The sequence below is a fragment of the Canis lupus genome, chromosome 25 (genome assembly GCF_003254725.2).
Source record: "Canis lupus dingo isolate Sandy chromosome 25, ASM325472v2, whole genome shotgun sequence".
Lineage (NCBI taxonomy): Eukaryota > Metazoa > Chordata > Mammalia > Carnivora > Canidae > Canis > Canis lupus.
In genome coordinates, this window is record NC_064267.1 from 18,387,924 (window position 1) to 18,406,960 (window position 19,037).

General features: G+C 37.1%; 1 protein-coding gene across 7 annotated transcripts in view; it reads right to left on the reverse strand.

Annotated features, from left to right (window-relative positions):
- MPHOSPH8 (M-phase phosphoprotein 8) overlaps positions 1-19,037 on the reverse strand; it is a 51,752-nt gene that overhangs the window by 10,851 nt on the left and 21,864 nt on the right. For 5 of the 7 annotated variants that reach the window (XM_025462773.3, XM_049101072.1, XM_049101077.1 and 2 more), the window contains exons 3-9: positions 16,551-17,387; positions 15,197-15,296; positions 13,413-13,670; positions 5,869-5,994; positions 5,698-5,786; positions 2,676-2,816; positions 1,934-2,020 (exon numbers count right to left, since the gene is read on the reverse strand). In XM_025462773.3, coding sequence (XP_025318558.1) covers positions 1,934-2,020; positions 2,676-2,816; positions 5,698-5,786; positions 5,869-5,994; positions 13,413-13,670; positions 15,197-15,296; positions 16,551-17,387 — 1,638 coding nt within the window. The remainder of the gene's footprint in view (positions 1-1,933; positions 2,021-2,675; positions 2,817-5,697; positions 5,787-5,868; positions 5,995-13,412; positions 13,671-15,196; positions 15,297-16,550; positions 17,388-19,037) is intronic. The other 2 variants (XM_049101075.1, XM_049101073.1) reach the window with 2 other exon arrangements.

The window sequence follows — 19,037 nt, forward strand, 5'->3', positions numbered from 1 at the left end:
TGCCAACACCCTCTCCAGTGCTACCTCCCAAAAGCACTTCTCAGCCTATTTTTCTTTGGCATCTCTGCCTCAACAGATGCTACAGGTCAGCTCCTCCTTGAAACGCCCAGGATGCTGCACTCTGCTGATCTGATCTTCCTTCACCTTCTCTGGTCTTTCCTATGTGGCTGCCTTCCATCTCTAGCCTTTAACTCTCAGTGGTAATCCCACTCTCAGCCTGGGCCTGTAATTGTGCTGTTTACACAGATGAACTCGAATCTGAATCTATAGCCTACCCCTCTCTCCTGAGCTAAAGATCCATATGTGAAACATCTGAGCATTTCCAGCTCAAGTGTAACCCCACTCCCATTGTATACACTGCCTGAATCCCCTAAATTAAGAAACAGGATTACCAAATATCACCTTCAATTACCAAGTCCTGCAAATTCTACCTTCTTAAAATACTGGTCTATCATCCACTTCTCTCTCTCCACGGTCACTATATAGGAACAGATTATATTTTCACTTGATTTTAAAAACATCCCTGTGTCTGCAAACCGTTCATCTTTTTAATTAATTCAATCTCCCTACTGAACTAGGGGAATGAGAAACAACCACCTTTAGTCTGATTATGTCCTTCTCCAACTTAAACTGCTCTCATGATCAAGTTGTCCTAATTCCTCAGCCCGGATGCAGACCATGTCCATGCTCACTGCCCCATGTGCACACCTTTATGCGCCAGACTACTTCAGCATTTGCTCTTTAGAATGTACATGTTGAAAAAAAAAAAAATAGAATGTACATGTTGATTTCTCAATAAGACAATGTCTTATTTCATGTTTGAGGTGCCACCTCTGCTCTAAGTATACAGCAAGAGAAGCACACAAAGGAAAATTAAAATTCAAAGGTAGGGCTCCTGAACAAAATAAGCATTTCTATAAACCAAAAATGAAACAGCAATAGAAGCAGTGAGCAAGGTTCACATCCCGAGTGTGGAAGAAGGTTGAAGGGACAGGTGATCCTGGCCTTGAGAATAACAGAGATTCAAGACCACGCTCAGGACCAGGCCCAGGGCTAACTAGAGCCTGTATCTGTGCACTCTTCCAGACTCAGGAAAGACTGCTGAAAATAGGTAGTACTAACACCTACTTCGGCCAACTTCCTTACACAAAACTGCATCTAGGAAGGGGGCAATAAGGCAGAGCCTCCATGTGGGGAACTAAAGCATGGCTCGGTGTCAGGACCTGCCATGTCCTAACAGCAGCTTAGTCCAAGAACCAGAATAGAAACATGCCAGACCGGGCTGAGCCAAAGTAGAGGCTAATACAAAAGTGCCAAACAGGGAAAAGTAATTAAAGGGAGAGTCCTGGGGGGTGGGGTGGGGTGGGGGAAGCTTTAACAACTTTCCACTCAAAACGCTCCGCAAACCGTAACTCCAAACACACAGGAAGAATTGAGGCTAAGGATGAATCCACCCATGTAAAGTAATAACGAAAGCACATCGTGTTCTTTTCCACTCCCTAACTGTGCATAGCCTAGTCCAGTTCCTGGTCACATAGTTCATATATCCACACAGCATGCAGCTCAGATACATCACATCCCCTGTCTCACCCTCCCCACCCCCTTCTAAATGAAATCTCTATACTCAACATGGGGCCTGAATTTACGACCCCCAAGAACAAGAGTCATATGTTCTACCAACTGAGCCAGCATCTATCCCACCTTGTCCCACCTTGAATCCACACTGCTGAGCCTGGTATCACTTTTAGGTAACCCCATGGCTCTCTCAGCTTATTCCTATCACACTGTTGCTCCTACCACCTTCTAATTTTGCTGACTTGTTTTTTCTACACATCTGTGTCCTGTTCCCCATCATATTCCCAGACCCTGCAGAGTGCCTGGCAATCAGAGGCATCAACAGGAACATCTGTCAAGACCAAAGTGAAGTATTTACCTTCATTAGAGCAGTCTCACCATTGCTCTGCTGGACATTTACAAAAGCTCCGGCTTCCAAAAGAATAGCCACTGTAGTTAAAAAGTTCTATTAAAAAAAAAAAAAAAAAAAGGAAACTTAATTCCCAAAATTCTTTAGAAGATAGTTTTTGATGACTTGAAATTTTTAGCCACCAGGGAAAATACTTGGATTTGCATGCAGGCAGGTGAGCATGTATGAATGCACAGCCATACACAATTCGATAGCAACTTCGATTGAAGTTTAACTACTGGTTTCAACATAAGAAGCTCTGTATATCAATCCTTTAAAAAAATAATGTGGGAACATTTTAATTAAATTCTTAATCAAAAGGAACACTTAATTTCAATTGGAAAAGATTTTTAAAAGATCTAAGACTGAAACCAGCATTAGTACATTAATCAGAGGCCCTTCCCCCTTTTTAAAGTAATCTCTATGCCCAGCTTGGGGCATGAATTCACAACTCTGAGATCAACAGTCTCAAGCTCTACAGACTAATAAGCCAATCAGTACCCTCAGGTTTTCAATATAAATCACTTCCCACTAGTTAAATCACATTTTGAAAATTCAATTATAAAGTACTACCGTTGATTAAAAAAAAATTTATTCGTAAGTCCTAAGTGACTATATGAGGGTTATATTTCACCACAGAAACAGACTCTGTTCTGGTCCACAAGCTGAAATTCCCAAAGACTAAGTAACTGATGCCTTCTGAGTTCCCAACCTTCTCAGCCGCATGAATGAGGGCGGTGGTCCCGTTCTTCTGTCGGCCATTCACCTTAGCCCCTTTCCTGATGAGGAGCCTCAGCAGGTCATCTTGCCCTCCTGCTGCAGCGAGCATCACCAGGGTCATCCCGCTCGAATCCTTCATTGGTTTTGTTGAGGAAAAAACATGTCAATGTCTATCAGAAAAAATTTTAAATTAAGTCTTTTCATCTATGATGTTTCAATGTGGAATCACTTAAATGCACTGATTTAAGCAGCTACTTAAGGTTTTCATGAAAATATCCTTCTAAAAAACAATCAGAAACTAATACTATATAATTTCTTTCATAAATACCATAAAATTTTACAACTTCCATGTGTTTCAGCACTCTGCATGACATACGATGAATAGTATTCATCTTGATGCTATAAAAATGGCAAAGATATTTATTTATCACACATTTCAGGCCCAAGAGTCTCCTTGTGTTGTAAGTTAAACATGTGAAACTAACACATCTGTGATACTCAGTTGGCCCAAAGTGCTAAGGCTAGAAATGACCACTAGACATGACCTAATTCCACTCTATTAATGACAGGCTAACTGAATGGTGTCATCACAATGGGTGGCCTATACAAATGTAACTATTGGGAAGTGACAGTCTGCTAAAAGATAAAGAAGAAAATTCAGAAGCAGGAAACAGGACACTAATATGATTGGTTTCTAAGAGGCTGTGACAAGACAGAGAAATTAAAGTACTTTAAAAAGATAAAATTACATAAAGTTGACAAAAAAATAAAAAGGTAATCAATAGCTAACATATTTCCAATCATTAACTGAAACAAATCCTTAGGAATACCAAACCATTTATTAAATACCATCTGCTAAAACCAAGTTCTTTTTTTTTAAGATTTTATTTATTTATTCATGAGAGAAACACAGAGAGAGGCAGAGACACAGGTAGAGGGAGAAGCAGGCTCCCTGTGGGGAGCCAATGTGGGACTCGATCCCAGGACCCTGGGATCATGACCTGAGCCCAAGGCAGAAGCTCAGCTGCTGAGCCACACAGGTGCCTCTAAAAAAGGTTCTAATAGTGTTGTTAATTTGGCTATAATCTGAAGTTTAGCAGAATTCACCTGTATGCGCAATCTGAAGGAACACTAATTAAAAGTCAAGTGAAGTAAGACATTGTACTTTTTCTCATTTGTAAAGTATCTTATTACAAAACATGTTAGGGGCACTGGGGTGGCTTACTCCGTGAAGCGTCTGCCTTCGCCTCAGGTCATGATCCCAGAGTCCTGGGATTAAGCCCCAAATTGGGCTCCCTGCTCAATGGGGAGTCTGCTTCTTACCTCTCCCCCTCCCCTCTGCTTGTGCTCTTTCTCCCTCTCCAATAAATAAATCTTAAAAAAAACAAACCCCTAAAAGCCATGTTAAAGGGAAAAAACCTTTTTTTCTAAACTTTACTAAGACTGAGCTACATTAGTATTAAAGTAGGGGGGAAAAAAAAAGTAGAGGAAAAAAGCCATCTGATAAAACCAAACATTCATCCCTGATAAAAACTAAAGTAGGTAAGCAAAGAAAGGAAGTCTAGAAAGAGAAAGGCTACTGTCCACAAGAAGCCAACAACGGTACAAAAGAAAAAGAATCTTCACACAGAGCTTAAGGGGAAGTCCCCACTCAGATCAGACAGAGAACAGGATCCCCTCTCAGATCAGAGATAGAACAGAATCACTTCCATCATCACTATTCTTCAAAATGTCACCAAGTTCACAAGACCAGAAAAAGAAGTATTACCGGGAAAAAAAGGAAACAAAACAGTTACTTTTTGGCAGATGATATTCTCTACTCAGAGAATCCCAGGCAAGCGACTTAAAAATTATTACAGTAAGAAAATTTCACAAAGTGAAATGGTGTCTAGAGGCAGACACCACGCACGCATGCATATACACACACAAATCAATAGATTCACCAAATATATATAAAAACCAATTAGAAGACAAAATGGGGGGGGGCGGAAGATCCTAATGATCATACTAAGATACTTTAAGAATTATCAAATATGTAGGAATGCATCTAGAATAAAAGTGCAAGAATCACACAAAACAACAGAATTTTAAGACTTTGCTTTAGGAATAAGTGAAGAGCTGAATAAATGTAGAGTTCTTATTTGGAGGACTCAAAATGTAAAAATGTCAATTCTCAACCAAATTAATCTATAGATTTCATGCAATTTTACTTAAAATTCCAATAATTCTTTTGAACTGTAACCCCTAAGGATTAAGCCTAAAAAAATCTACCACTTAATAACTAAGAAAACTGAAGAAGAAAATATAAAAATCTTTTATAAGCAAGACACCCAAAATCCATAAAGGAAAGGATTGACAGATGTGTCTATCTCAAAGCAAAATCTAAACACTAGAAAGAAAGGGTTATATGTTTTCATTAAAACAAAAACCAGGGGATCGCTGGGTGGCTCAGCGGTTTAGCGCCTGCCTTTGGCCCGGGCGCAATCCTGGAGTCCCGGGATCAAGTCCCACATCGGGCTCCCGGCATGGAGCCTGCTTCTCCCTCTGCCTGTCTCTCTCTCTCTCTCTCTCTCTCTCTCTCTCTCTCCTGCTTCTCCCTCTGCCTGTGTCTCTCTCTCTATCATAAATAAATAAAATCTTAAAAAACAAAACAAAACTGCCCCCTATAAATCAAAATGAAAACCCTGCAGCAACAGTAGAATGATGTACAGCTGTTGTGAACAGGTGACTATCAACATACCATCAACAGTAACACAGATACAAGGAGTCATTTTATGGCCCTCAGAGCAACAGAGGTCCAACAAGACAAAACCAGACAGGCCACAGCCAAACCAAATGGTCATTCTTGGGGCTGGAATTACAAGGCCTATAATTTTCTACATTATACATTACTACTGTGTTTTCAGTTTATAAAATGAACATTACTTTTATAATTAAAAAAATGAAAAAGGAAACAATTATGTTAAAAGAGCTACTTTCCGTCTTTATTTCATGAGACTTTACTAAAACATTACCTCTTGGTCCAGGTTATAGTCCTCATTTGAATTAAGTGCAACCTTCACAGCAATATAATCCCCGTTTTTCACTGCATCCCTCAATAAATCTACAATGAAAGAATTAAGATAAATTGCACTTTACATATTTAGATTTAGGAAAAGGACCTCCAAAATTCCCAAAGTACTCACTACTTGGAATTGCATCTGCTGTAGTAAAGTTCTCATCTTCTCCATCAAGATGCTTTTGAAAATCTTCTAGTTTCATCCATTCCAACTGCAAGTCCATGCCCAAACTCAAAATCTGTTGTCTGCCATCTGGAACACAGAAGGGCCTTATTAATACATATTTTTTCCTGTAACAATGCTGTTTTAAGTTTGTGGTGTCTTAATTAAGCAAAGCTTCATCTACACTTTTAACAATATATTATGTAATTGAGTCTTTAATTAAATTTCTGCTTTTCTTGGTCAAATAATACAAACTATCCATGTTTATTTATTTTATTTTATTTTATTTTTTACAGGGTCCTTAATTTATTGGATTCTTTGGAGTTTTCTTTTGGCAAATCACCATATAGAAGTCTTTAAAATGTGTGCTACCTGCCGTACAGATAATTCCTTTCCATAAACTATCCATGTTTAGATGTCATGGTGCTTCAAAGGTATAAGTAGGTAATCTATTAAATATAAAGTAATGAACCATGAATTTTAAATACAAGATTAAGTAGCCCAAAGGAAGAGAGAAATCACAGGGATTCAGTAAGAGGAATCTCTTAACATTTCTATTTTTGGCCATTTTTCTGGGATATACATTGCCTCCATTCATTTACGTACGTAAAGCCATTCTAAATGTGTAAACCAGACCTGTATGTAAATAAGTGTCACTGATCTTTCAGACCCAGCTTCAGCTTCTCCTCCTGGAAGCCCTCTGTGCTCTGTTCTACCCACAAAACAAGTGCTAGACTCCTCCCTCATCTGTCTGATGCAGTGGCTTTCCTAACATTAAGAAAGGACACGGGGATCCCTGGGTGGCGCAGCGGTTTGGCGCCTGCCTTTGGCCCAGGGCGCGATCCCGGAGACCGGGGATCGAATCCCATGTCGGGCTCCCGGTGCTTGGAGCCTGCTTCTCCCTCTGCCTGTGTCTCTGCCTCTCTCTCTCTCTCTCTCTGTGACTATCATAAATAAATAAAAATTAAAAAAAAAAAAAAAGGACACGTTCACCACTATTGGCAGTGCAACAAGTAAGATTTGAGCATAATTCATTGGAGAGTAATTTTTAAAAACAACTATTTTTAAAGATATTATTTATGTATTTATTTGAGGCAGGGGAGAGGGGCAGAGGGAGAGGGAAGGAAGAATCTTAAGCAAGCTCCATACTCAGCGCATCCATGACCCTGAGGATTATGACCTGAGCTGAAATCGAGGCAACGCCCAACTGAGCCACCCCCCCAGACACCCCTCAACTGTGCTATTTGAAAAAGTAAAAAGCATAAATATTTTATGGTAAGAGTCCAAGTATTTTCACCTAAAACCAATTTCTCAAACTATACAAATGTTAGGCAGTGAACCTTGCCATAAAAATGAAGTTTGTAAAAGACATGCAAAGAAATGAAGGAAATTCTTCCAAAGCCTTTAGCTCAAACCAATACTTCTCTTTGCTACTTCCAAGAGCATTCCATTGTAGAAAGAGCAGTCTTGGGAGCTGAGTATACTATATTTTCTGTATCGCAGCGCCATATGTAAGCTGTGTGGCTTTCAGTAAGTCATGTAAACTCGCTACACCTCACTTTCTGAGTAACAGTAGCAGTAATAATAAAAGTGGCTAACATTCAGTAGAAACTGTTATTTACATAAATAAGCATATTTAATCCATACATGATAAGCAATACGGGGATACACGTTACAGGTAAGGAGAACAAGACAAAGAGGTTCTGTGATTTGCTCAGAAGCACATGAGTAAGCCGAGAGCCATCTCAGGGACACGTATCTGAACCCACAACTGGACCTCCTCTCTCTCCTATGCAGCCCCACAGCCCCACAGAAAGATCTGGGAAGCAGGACAGATGAGGGTTGTATCAATTGAGATACCACCACCTAATTTACAGAACTGTTAGAAGTAATAACATACAACCTAAGTAACAAGAAAAGGTTATGGCTGTAGCTTGGATTTTGGTCTCATAACCAACTGGTTCAAAATCCTACGTTCATCCCTACCAAGTATTGAATCTTGATTAAGCATTAAGTAATTTTAGCCTTTTCTCTTTATTTTACTACCTTTAATAAAGTTTACTTTTAGTAACAGTAAAGAATGTGTTAAGAGGTGAACATCTGTGAACATAGCACTCACTTGTGCACAGAACCACTCTTGGGCCTAAACATCCCACCCCCTGCCACCCTCTACCACAACGATGGCATGGATCAGGAGTTTGAATCTGTCATTCATCTGTGTTCTTTTTAAAAACGGTTTTGCCATAAATACATATATCCTAAAAAATCTACAGTTCTATTTATTTCTTAGCTTTATAAAATTGGCATCTACGATGGCGAATTTTATGTATCAACTTGACAGGGTTAAGAGAACCCCAGATATCTGGTAAAACATTATTTCTGGGTGTGTCTCTAAGGGCCTTTCTGGGAGATCAGCATTTGAATCATTAGAACGACTTAAAGATCTGCCCTCCTCACAGTGTAGGCAGCCATCATCCAATCCTCTGCTTTGCAGGAGACATTTCGCTCTTCTTGAGCTGGGACCTCCATGTTCTTCCTCAAGACATCAGGACTCCTGGTTCTTGGACCTCTGGACTCCAGGGGTTATAGCATCAGCTCTGTAGTTCTCAGGCCTTGGACTCAGACTGAAATTACACTACCAGCTTTCCTGGTTCTACCCTGCAAATGGCAGGTTGTGCGACAATTCTAAACCTTCATAATCACACATGCCAATTTCTCGTAACAAATCTCTCTAGATATATATATATATCCTATTTATTGTTTCTCTGGAAGACTGTAACTAATATAGTTTCATACTGAAGAAATTCTTTATATATTTTGAGTACCAATCCTTTGTTTTTCACCATTCTTTAATGGGAACTTTGATGAATGGAACTTGTTTTGTAGTCAACTTTATCAGTCTTTTCTTTTATGGTACTTTTTTTTGTCTTGTTTCAGAAAACCTTCCCTACCTCCAAGGTCTTAAAGATATGATCCTTTATTCTCCAAATACCTAATACCTAACTGTCCTCTTTATATTTAAGGCCTTAATCCCATTAGTATTTGGTTTTTACGTATGGTTTCTTCCACACGTATAACCGATTATCCTCACATCATCTAAAAAGAGGTTATTTTTCCCCACAGATCTGTGTTGCCACTTACCATGTATCCAGTTTCCACATCTGCAAGGGTTCTACTCTGAGGACTTTACTCAATTAACTAATCTAACCTTCTTGTGCCAAGTAAATACTGTATCTAGTTCTATAGTTTTATACAGGTTTTGATTACTACTGGGATAACTGGTTTTGGCTTTTGGTTAGTCTTCCATGTAAATTCTAGAATCAGGATCAATAAATTCATGAAAAATTATGTTGGGAAGTTTGACTGGAACCACAGTGAGATCACAGACCAACTCAAAGAAAATGGCAAATTTTTAAATATTATGTTTATTAATAAAATGGCATAAATTTAGTAACTTTCAAAAAGTTTTTATACTTTTCACCATACAGGTCTTATAGATCTTCATATACAATATTCTTAGCAATCTTTTTTTTTATTTATGATAGTCACAGAGAGAGAGAGAGAGAGAGAGGCAGAGACATAGGCAGAGGGAGAAGCAGGCTCCATGCAGCGGGAGCCCGATGTGGGATTTGATCCCGGGTCTCCAGGATTGCGCCCTGGGCCAAAGGCAGGCGCCAAACCGCTGCGCCACCCAGGGATTCCTCTTAGCAATCTTTTAAATGTGTTACTGAAAGTTAATTTTCTCATCCTTCTACTTTTTTAAATTGAAATGTAGCTGACACACAATGTTACATTAGTTTTAGGTGTACAACATGGTGATTCAACAACTCTATACCTTATGCTATGTTCACCACAAGTGGAGCTACCATCTGTCACCACACAACTCTTGAAATACCACTGACTATATTCCCTATGCTGTACCTTTTATCCTGGTGACTGATTCATTCCATAACTTAAAGCCTGTGTCTCCCACTCCCCTTCACCCATTTTGCCTTTCCTCTTATCCCCTCCCCTCTGGCAACCATCAGTTTGTTCTCTTGTGTTTATGGATCTGTTTCTGCTTTTTATTTATTGTTTTTTAGATTCCACACAGAAGTGATATCATATGGGGAGGTATTTCTTTCTCAGACTTGCTTCACTTAGTATAATACCCTAAGGTCTTATATTTGCATACCCTAGGTCTATGCAAATCTCATTCTTTTTTTTATGACCAAGTAATATCTCTGTGTGCGTGGGGTAGCTCCCCAGCTTATTTACCCATTCATCCACTAATGGGACACTTGGGTTGCTTCTATATTCTAGTTATTATGAATAATATTGCAGTAAACATAGGGGTATATATTTATCTTTTGAATTAGTGTTTTCCTTTTCTTTGGATATACCCAGTAGTGGAATTACTGAGTCATATGGTATCTGTTTTTAATTTTCTGAGGAACCTCCGTACTATTTTCGACAGAAGCTGTACCAATTTACATTCCTCCAACAGTTCACAAGGGTTCTTTTTTCTCCATATCCTCACCAATGCTTGTTATTTTTTTTTGACTGAAGATAATTAACTTTTTAAGATTACATTACATATGCAGAAATGTGTATAGAAATACATAGAAGGGTGTCTGGGTGGCTAAGTCAGTTGAGTGTCTGTCTTCGGCTCAGGTTGTGATCCCAGGGTCCTGGGACTGAGCCCCATGTCTGGCTCCCTGCTTAGCATGAGCCGACTTCTCCCTCTCCCTCTGTGTGCTTGCCCTCTCTGAAATAAATAAATGAATCTTGAAAAAAGAAAGAAAGAAAAAATAGAGAACTGTAGTTAACTTTTATATATTGGTCTTATAGCCAGTCACCTTGCTAAACATTTAACATTTCTAAAAATCTGTGGAGTTTTCATATATGATAACATCTTATAATGAACAGCTTATGTGGAAGGGGGGAAACGGGTGTGTGGAGAAGCTTCCTTCCCAATGCTTGTATCTTTTGTTTTTCACTGCCTTACTGTACTGGGTAGACCTCTGAATAATGTTGAGTAATAGTGGTGACAGATGTTTGCCAAAGGTTTGATGCTTTTTATTAATCTGAGAAAGCTTCCTTTTATTCATAGTTTGCTAGGTTTTGTTTTTAAAAATCAAGAATGTTATTAAATCAATTTCTTCTTTACTCAGTGATTTCCTAGGGAATACCTAACTTGATCAGAAGAGGTTATGTTTTTATATACAGCTAGATTCAATTTACTAATTTTTTTGGTATATTTACTTCTGAGTTCATGTGTAAGCTTGGCCTGTCATTTTCCTTTCTTTTTTTTTTTTTTTTTTTTTTTTTTTTTTGTCATTTTCCTTTCTTACAAAGTTTCTGTCTCATTATGGTTCTGAAATAATAATGGGCCCACAGAACAAGTTAGCATTCTTCATTTTCAGGAAGACCTTTTTATAAGTTTGGTAAGCTCTTACATACCAAACTATCTGTGACTGGTGTTAAATTTTTAAGGCTATTTTAAATTACTATTTCACATTCTTTGAAAGTTGTAAAACTTCTCAATTTTTGTATTTCTTCTTGAGTCAGTTTTGTTAAATTATATTTTTCTACTAATTTTCCCATTTCATTCTCTTTTCAAATTTTTGGTAAAGAATTGCTCATAGAATTGTCTTTTTTAATCTGGACACAATTTGTAACTGTCTCTTTCTTTTTTCATTAGAAATACTATTTGTGTAAGTGTCCTTTTTTCTCCTTAATCAATGCTGCTAGAAGCTTGTCTAACTAGTCTTTTCAATGAACCAACCTCTGGCTTTACTGATGCACTCTCTACTACTGGAGATCATGGAGAGGATGTGACTTTTCGTTGACCCACAGGCTGGACCTGAGCGATCAGAGGTGTCTCCTTAGAGTGTACATTCTACCCACCATTCCCATACTAGGGGCTATTTCAAGGACATAGCCCTGAGAGTGTAAGGCGTTGCTGAGACCATCTGGACTAAATATGTGACTGAACCCAGTTAAGGCCTCTATAAAAAGTTTTAAGACTTGCAGGAGGAGTATGTATTTGTGTGCATGTGCACAGATCAATCTCAGCTTGTGGCCAAGCAAGACAAGCTTTGTATATAAGTTCCCTTGCAATCTCTGGGTGGCTCAGCAGTTTAGTGCCTGCCTTTGGCCCAGGGTGTGATCCTGGAGACCCGGGATCGAGTCCCACATCAGGCTCCCTGCATGGAGCCTGCTTCTCCCTCTGCCTGTGTCTCTGCTTCTCTCTCTCTGTGTCTCTTATGAATGAATAAATAAAATCTTAAAAAAAAAAAAAAGTTCCCTTGCTTATTAAACCTGCCACTTGGGAAGCCCAGGTGGTTCAGCCGTTTAGCGTTGCCTTTGGCCCAGAGTGTGATCTTGGGAGTCTCATGTCGGGCTCCCTGCATGGAGCCTGCTTCTCCCTCTGCCTGTGTCTCTGCCTCTCTCTCTCTCTGACTAAAATAAATAAATAAATTAATTAAATAAATAAATAAATAAATAAATAAATAAATAAATAAATAAATAAAATATCCCAAGAGCAGTACTGCTATCTTGCATTTGCCCTCTGGGAGACATCTTTCCTCCCCCTTGTCTACTTCTCCTAGAAAGTATCCCAATTTCCTGCAAGCTCAAAAAGGTTGTTTTTTTTTTTTTTTTTAAAAAGGTTGTTTTATACAATATGCAGAATCTAGTTGTTCTGCAGTATGAGAGCCACTCAGACTAGCCTGCCAAATATTTAAAAAATTCTCTTCAATTGATTCTCAAGATTCACAAATAACAGGTTTATAAGGTTAACCTCTTTTGTTTATTCTGTCCTAGTTTTATATACACATACTCTTTTTATTACTCTTCCCCCAAGCTACTGTACTCTATATTCTATACATGATTCTCCCCTCCTTGGCAGCCAATTTGAACATCCCAGGATAGCATTTATTATAATAAAATCTTATTTAGCAAGTGTTACTGCAAAGTTAAAATGGCAGAATACGAATAAGGCTATATTTGATAATTTTCTGAAAGAAATCTAGTAAAATATACAAACAGACTGCTTGGCAAGAGTAGGTAATCTAGAAAATGAGAATTTTTTTTTTTTTTTTTTTTTTTAATGATAGTCACAGAGAGAGAAAGAGAGAGAGGCAGAGACATAGGCAGAGGGAGAAGCAGGCTCCATGCACCGGGAGCCCGATGTGGGATTCGATCCAGGGTCTCCAGGATCGCGCCCTGGGCCAAAGACAGGCGCCAAACCGCTGTGCCACCCAGGGATCCCGAAAATGAGAAATTTTTATAATTTTTAAATGCACAGTACAGGAACTCAGAAAATATTTGTTTAGTTAATTTAGAAATCACAGAATGACTTAAGTCTTCAATATAAAAATGTATTTAAAATTTCAGGAGATTTGGTAAAATCTACTCCATTTTTTTTTTTTCATCAAAATTATACTGGGGGAGGAGAGTAAGGAAATTGAGATAATATGGTGCATTTACCCTGAAAGAATACTGCAAAATTACTACAAACATACCAGAATTCTCATCTGCTTGACACATACTGTCTAGAATCTCTTGGTCACCTTCTGCAGCTATATATGCCCAAGTATCAGTTTCATCTCTTGTATTTCTCCTTTCTTTAAGTAACTGCTTGTTTTCCTTGGTTTTGTGATCTTCTGTGATTTTACAATCTAGTGGTATTTCTTCTCTTTTCCGATTATTCTCAGGAAAATCACTTTTTTCTTCTGGAGTTAATTTAAATAAATCAAATGCATTTCTGATTTCCTTAAGTGCTGGTAAAAAAATAAAACTGAGAATAAATACAAGTCACAAATTGCTGTGATTAATCAAAAGAAAATCTGGTTGTTAAAGAAAGTTATTTCTGAAATTTTTACTAATATGTGCCTTGGTTATAAAGCATGATCAGATTTACTATTCCAAAACATGAAGTTATTTCAACTGGCTTTTTAATTGGCTATTCAATATTTAGGAAGGGGATGCAAAGAGAATGGCTCTTAATTAGGTGTTCAGAACTACTCCCATTTTTGACTAAGGCCTACTGAAGATGGTGAGCCTCAAAATAATCCTAGTCATGCCACCACTGTTCTGCTAAAACAGCTGCCTACAACTGTATCCTGAAGTTCACCTTGCAAAAAAATGACTCCTGGTAGTGAATGGGGGAAACAGAATGGTGCCAGTATACTGACCATACATCTGGTAAAAGTACACCTGATGTCTATGAACACCCACTTTGCTTTTAACCAAAGATAAAAGTGGAAAGAAGACTGGCACAACACTAGATGTGACATAATAACCTCCAAAAAGGGCAGAACAGAAGAAAATTAGGAAAAGCCTCATTATAACTCTGTACACAGCAGACAGGTTTATTAGCAGGGATGCTGAAAATTCGACTCCCAGGGAGTAACATTATAAATGGAATGAACAGTAGTTTAAGACTATATATTCAAAGTAAAAGTGTATCTGAAATTGACAAGATACTAGGAGGAAGTAAAAATTAACCAGCTCCAATTTTACTATATTTTGAATCTCTACTCTTTGAAGAGTCATACATGTTTAAAACCTTAGTACTTTGACTAGATAGCCTTTAAATTATAATTACTTTATGCATAATCCATCAAAGCAAGTGTTCCTTCTCAGCTTCTAATATCCTCCTACTTACCACTAAGTCCCAGTTTAGGCTTAGAACCAAAATCTACTTCGAGTATTACCCTCAGCTCTATACAGCTTTTGGGAGAAAAACCTGGCAAAATTATCTATCTCTTAGAATTACTGCTTCACAAGAACATGTATGTGTTTGTTCCAAGTACTGTAATGGTGAATGTTTTATAAAGTACCTGACTCTACTACTGACATGTCATGGATTCTCAGTATGTTGTATCTTTATCATTCCAAAATGTATATTCAATATTATATTTATACAAATGACTCAGAGCTAAATATGTTACATGTATTAACAGCAGTTTCTCTCATTTAGCAACTACTATAAACAGAGACATTTACTTTTCTACCACAACTAATTTAGGGTCTCTGTAATTCTGGTGTACTCCATCAAAAGAAGAAAAAACAAAGTGAACAAAAGAGAAAAAAAAATTACAGAAACAATATGAATTGTTATACAATAAACTAAAGTAACGTTTCAAACAAAAATAAAGTTCTGAATTCTCCAGTGAATGAAATTTTCTATGTCTATGACACTGCAGGTTAGAAAAGAGAGATGGTCTTTACAGTAAATTAAATTCTTTGTAAAAAAAAAAAAATTAGCAACAGTAAATGGTAGAATGTTAATATGCACACTCACTCTTTAATCCCTTTGGCTCTATACGGCCTTTTTCTTCCTTGTCCAAATCATGCCTTTTCTGGTTTTTCTCTTTGGGTTCATTTTTTTTAATCTCTTTCTCCTGAAAGAGACATATGTAAGACCCAAAACAAGAATAGAGAAGGAACTGATACTATATATCTGAAAACTGGAAAATGCTGGTTCTTGGCATCAGTGGCTGTGTTTCAGATATGATGGCACATAACTGATTATTAAAGCTTTTTTCACATCAACGGATTCCTCAATCAGGATCTCCCTCAACCGTGATGATTTATAAAATATCAAATTCAAAACCCAACACCTCACTCTATTTTTTCATTATTAAAAATAAAGAAAATTCCAAAATAATTTTCCTATAGTCCTACTAGCCAAACTTTTTTCTCTATATTCTTCCCTTTGATTTGTAAATTTACATAGAGAATACTGTTGTTTAAAATTTATTTTCCTTTATTTATATTGCATAGATATTTTTACATGACTGGGTTCATACATACAATTTTCTTTACCATCACATTTTAAAACCTTTTCTATTTTTGCTACATTGATCTCATAATTAATATTTTAATGGAGAGGTAACAGTCCCAAAGTCAATACAACATTTTCTTAATAATTTTCCTTTTTTTAAAAAAAATAATTTTCCTTATGGCTAGACAATTAGTCAGACTGTTAGTGAGGCTACACTGCCATAAATATCTTTGTATACCTAGCTTTTTCCCCCTTTTAATAATTTCCTTAAGAAAAATCCACAAACAGTAATGGATGAAAAAAAATATGAATACTTACATAATGTGGAAAATATTTACATTTTGAAAAACCATATAAAATTTTTTTATAATAGTGGGATAAAATCCTATTAAACATTTTTTTTTTAATTTAAAAGGCTTATAGCAGTGGACATTATTAAAGTAAAAAACAGTATATTAAGACAGAAGGGAAAAATATTAAGTAAGGAAACACTAAGCTGATGAAGCTTATTTTCAGTGTTACCACACAATGTGCCATGGCATCTGAGTACCCCCACCCAAAAAATCGTTTTCTTTACAAATTAGCCCTCAATTTTCTAGTTGTAATTCAAAAATAAACAAACAAAGTTTTCGGACTAGGAGATAAGCTTGAGGGGTCCAAAAGCTGGAGGATCTTCAATTGTGTATTTTAGTCACATATTAAGCAACCCCCTAACCACAGAAAAACTATTCTAATAGTTTGTTTTACTATTTCCTCTGTGTTTTTGTGAAATTTCTTGACCATTCAAGAGTGCCAGCTTGATCCGAACATTTCTGCATTCTGTATTCTGTAAGATTCTGACTGTCCTTCACCTACTCCCCAGAGTACTCACCTCCCCAGCTGAGTCGGTGGACCTGAGGCCTCTTTCTTCCACACCTGCTCTTGAACTCTTCTGTGTTTGGGCAGGTGCAGGCAGTAGCTTATCTAACTCTGTGGTGCTTTTGCTTTTGTCCTGATTCCTTTGTTTCTTATATATAGCTTTCTTCTCTAGGAAAAGATTCCTGTTTTCTAGTGTTTTGCTCTCTTTAAGTTCCTCGGTCTTTCTCAGTTTCTTTCTTTTTCTCTTTGCTTTGACATCCACATCCTCATCAGCACTCACAAAGCCGTCTGGCTCTTTATCAAAAACATCTTGAACAGCGTTTTGTCCTGCTTTATCTTTTACACTTTTAACCTTCTGTTTCTCTTCTCTGCTGTCAGAATGTATCTCTTCATTGTCATCTTCTTGAAAAGGGGAGTCATTAAGTACACTTGATTCAGATTCCAACTGAGATTCAACACCTTTCTCTTTTTTTGTTTTTCTGTTTTCTTTGGAATCTTCCCTTAGTTTAGTCTTTAAATCTCTTACTTCACCCTTCTTAACTTTCTTTAATTCTTTAATATCCTCTTTTTTGGGCTTTTTTGATTCCTTTAATTCTTCTTTGGCTTCTGAAATTCTTTTCTTTGTCCTTAAGTCAAAAACTAAACTTTCAGAAGAGCTCTCCAGGTCTGGCTTGGATTTATCTTTTAGTTTCCCAGTCTTTGCTTTTTTCTTTTTCATATCATCTGGGCTTTTTTCTTCTCTATGCCTCAATTTTTTCTTTTTCTTCTTTGGAGAAGTATCTTCTTTTGTCTCACTTTGCTGATCACTATCAGAATTTGCCTCAAATATGTCATTATTTAAGGACAGTCTCTATAAAATATAAAAAAGACTTAAGTACTCATTAATGTAGCAATTTAAAGGTTTTGAAAAGTAATACTAATGAAATCTGGTATAAATCTTTTTTTTTCAAGCAGTTTCTCAACTTCTTAAAATTATTTATCTAAACTGAATTATATATTATTTATGTCTATGATTTAACAAATAGGTCTTGTTGATGATAGTGTCATTTTGAAAAAGCAAATAAACACAGTGACAAAAAATGTTTAGTGTTGCTGAAGGTTCTAAACTAAAGCAGAAATAAACAGTAACAGCCTTATGTATGGTGTGTCTTATATGATTTCAAACACCAAGAAAGTAATTTGTACAGATTGTCTTGGTTGTTAAAAAAGTAGTTACTGATCCAAACGCAAGGTTTTAAAAGAGGGGATCCAACATATCCTTAAAGACGCTGTTATATTTCACAGTTACATACAGAATTAGCAAGACTACACACAAATCTTATTTCCACAATTGATCTGATTTGAGTTATAACCTGAAAAACCTCCTGGAAATATATTTTCCAATTCTAAAAACAAAATAAAAATAGAAACCAACTCAAACCACACCTTAAAAATATTTATAATAGACACAAAAACACTATGCAAAGTATTTTCAGTTCCCATTTCCCCAAATTCTTTTCTTGTAAATTACGAGGGGTTGGAAAGGGAAGGAAAAGATAGGTACATTTTAAAAATGTTTTCCCTATACGGTCTAAAGAAATGAACACTACTGAAGTTAACAAGATAGTAAGAGCATGGTAGAACTGGCATATCTTTTTGAATCTCTTCAAATCACTCCATAAAAAGATAGAGCTATGGGGTGCCTGGTTGGCTCAATTGGTAGGAGCATGTGACTCTTGATCTCAAGGTCCTAGGTTTAAACACCATGTTGGGTGTAGAGTTGACATACATACCTACGTAAATAGACAAAGCTACTAGGATAGGAAAACAAAATCTCCACAGACAACATCTACAATAAAACTAAATAGCAAAGCATCCCAGTGAACCCCAAAATATAAGTATGGGGACAAACAACCAACAGCTCTAAGACTATTATGAATACCTACATAGGAGAAAGCAAATGGGAGAAATCACTATGAAAACTGACAGATCAATCTGAGAAGAGTGGAAGGAAGCGGCAGAAGCTACACATGTGCAAGGGTACCTGCAGGTATCTGTGGACAGTGTTAAGGGCTGGCTTGGTCTAGGTCCTGTAAATCTCAAAAGTAACTGGTCTCTTCTAGGACTTCCAAGACTAAGCCCCAAAATGAGGAGAAACTGCTGAGATTAGATTCCAAGTAAAGTAGAACAAGAAAAATAGAAACGAAGAAAAGAGAAAATTCTGATATGGGGGTGAGGAGCCTTTAAGCTAAAAAAAATTATCCTGTTCTCTTCTTTTGCCTTCCAAAATTTCAGAAAAAAGAAATTTCATATCAATATAAGCAGCAGAAAATTATTAGGGCAAAATATTTTACTATGCTGTTATAAGAAAAACAGACTAAGGAACAGAGTACTCTAAAAACAATAAAAGCACGCCAGAAAGACACGTCTGCAAAACAGTAGAGAGGGGATGCCTGGGTGGCTCAGTGGTTCAGCATCTGTCTTCGGCTCAGAGTGTGATTCCGGGGTCCTGGGGTCGAGT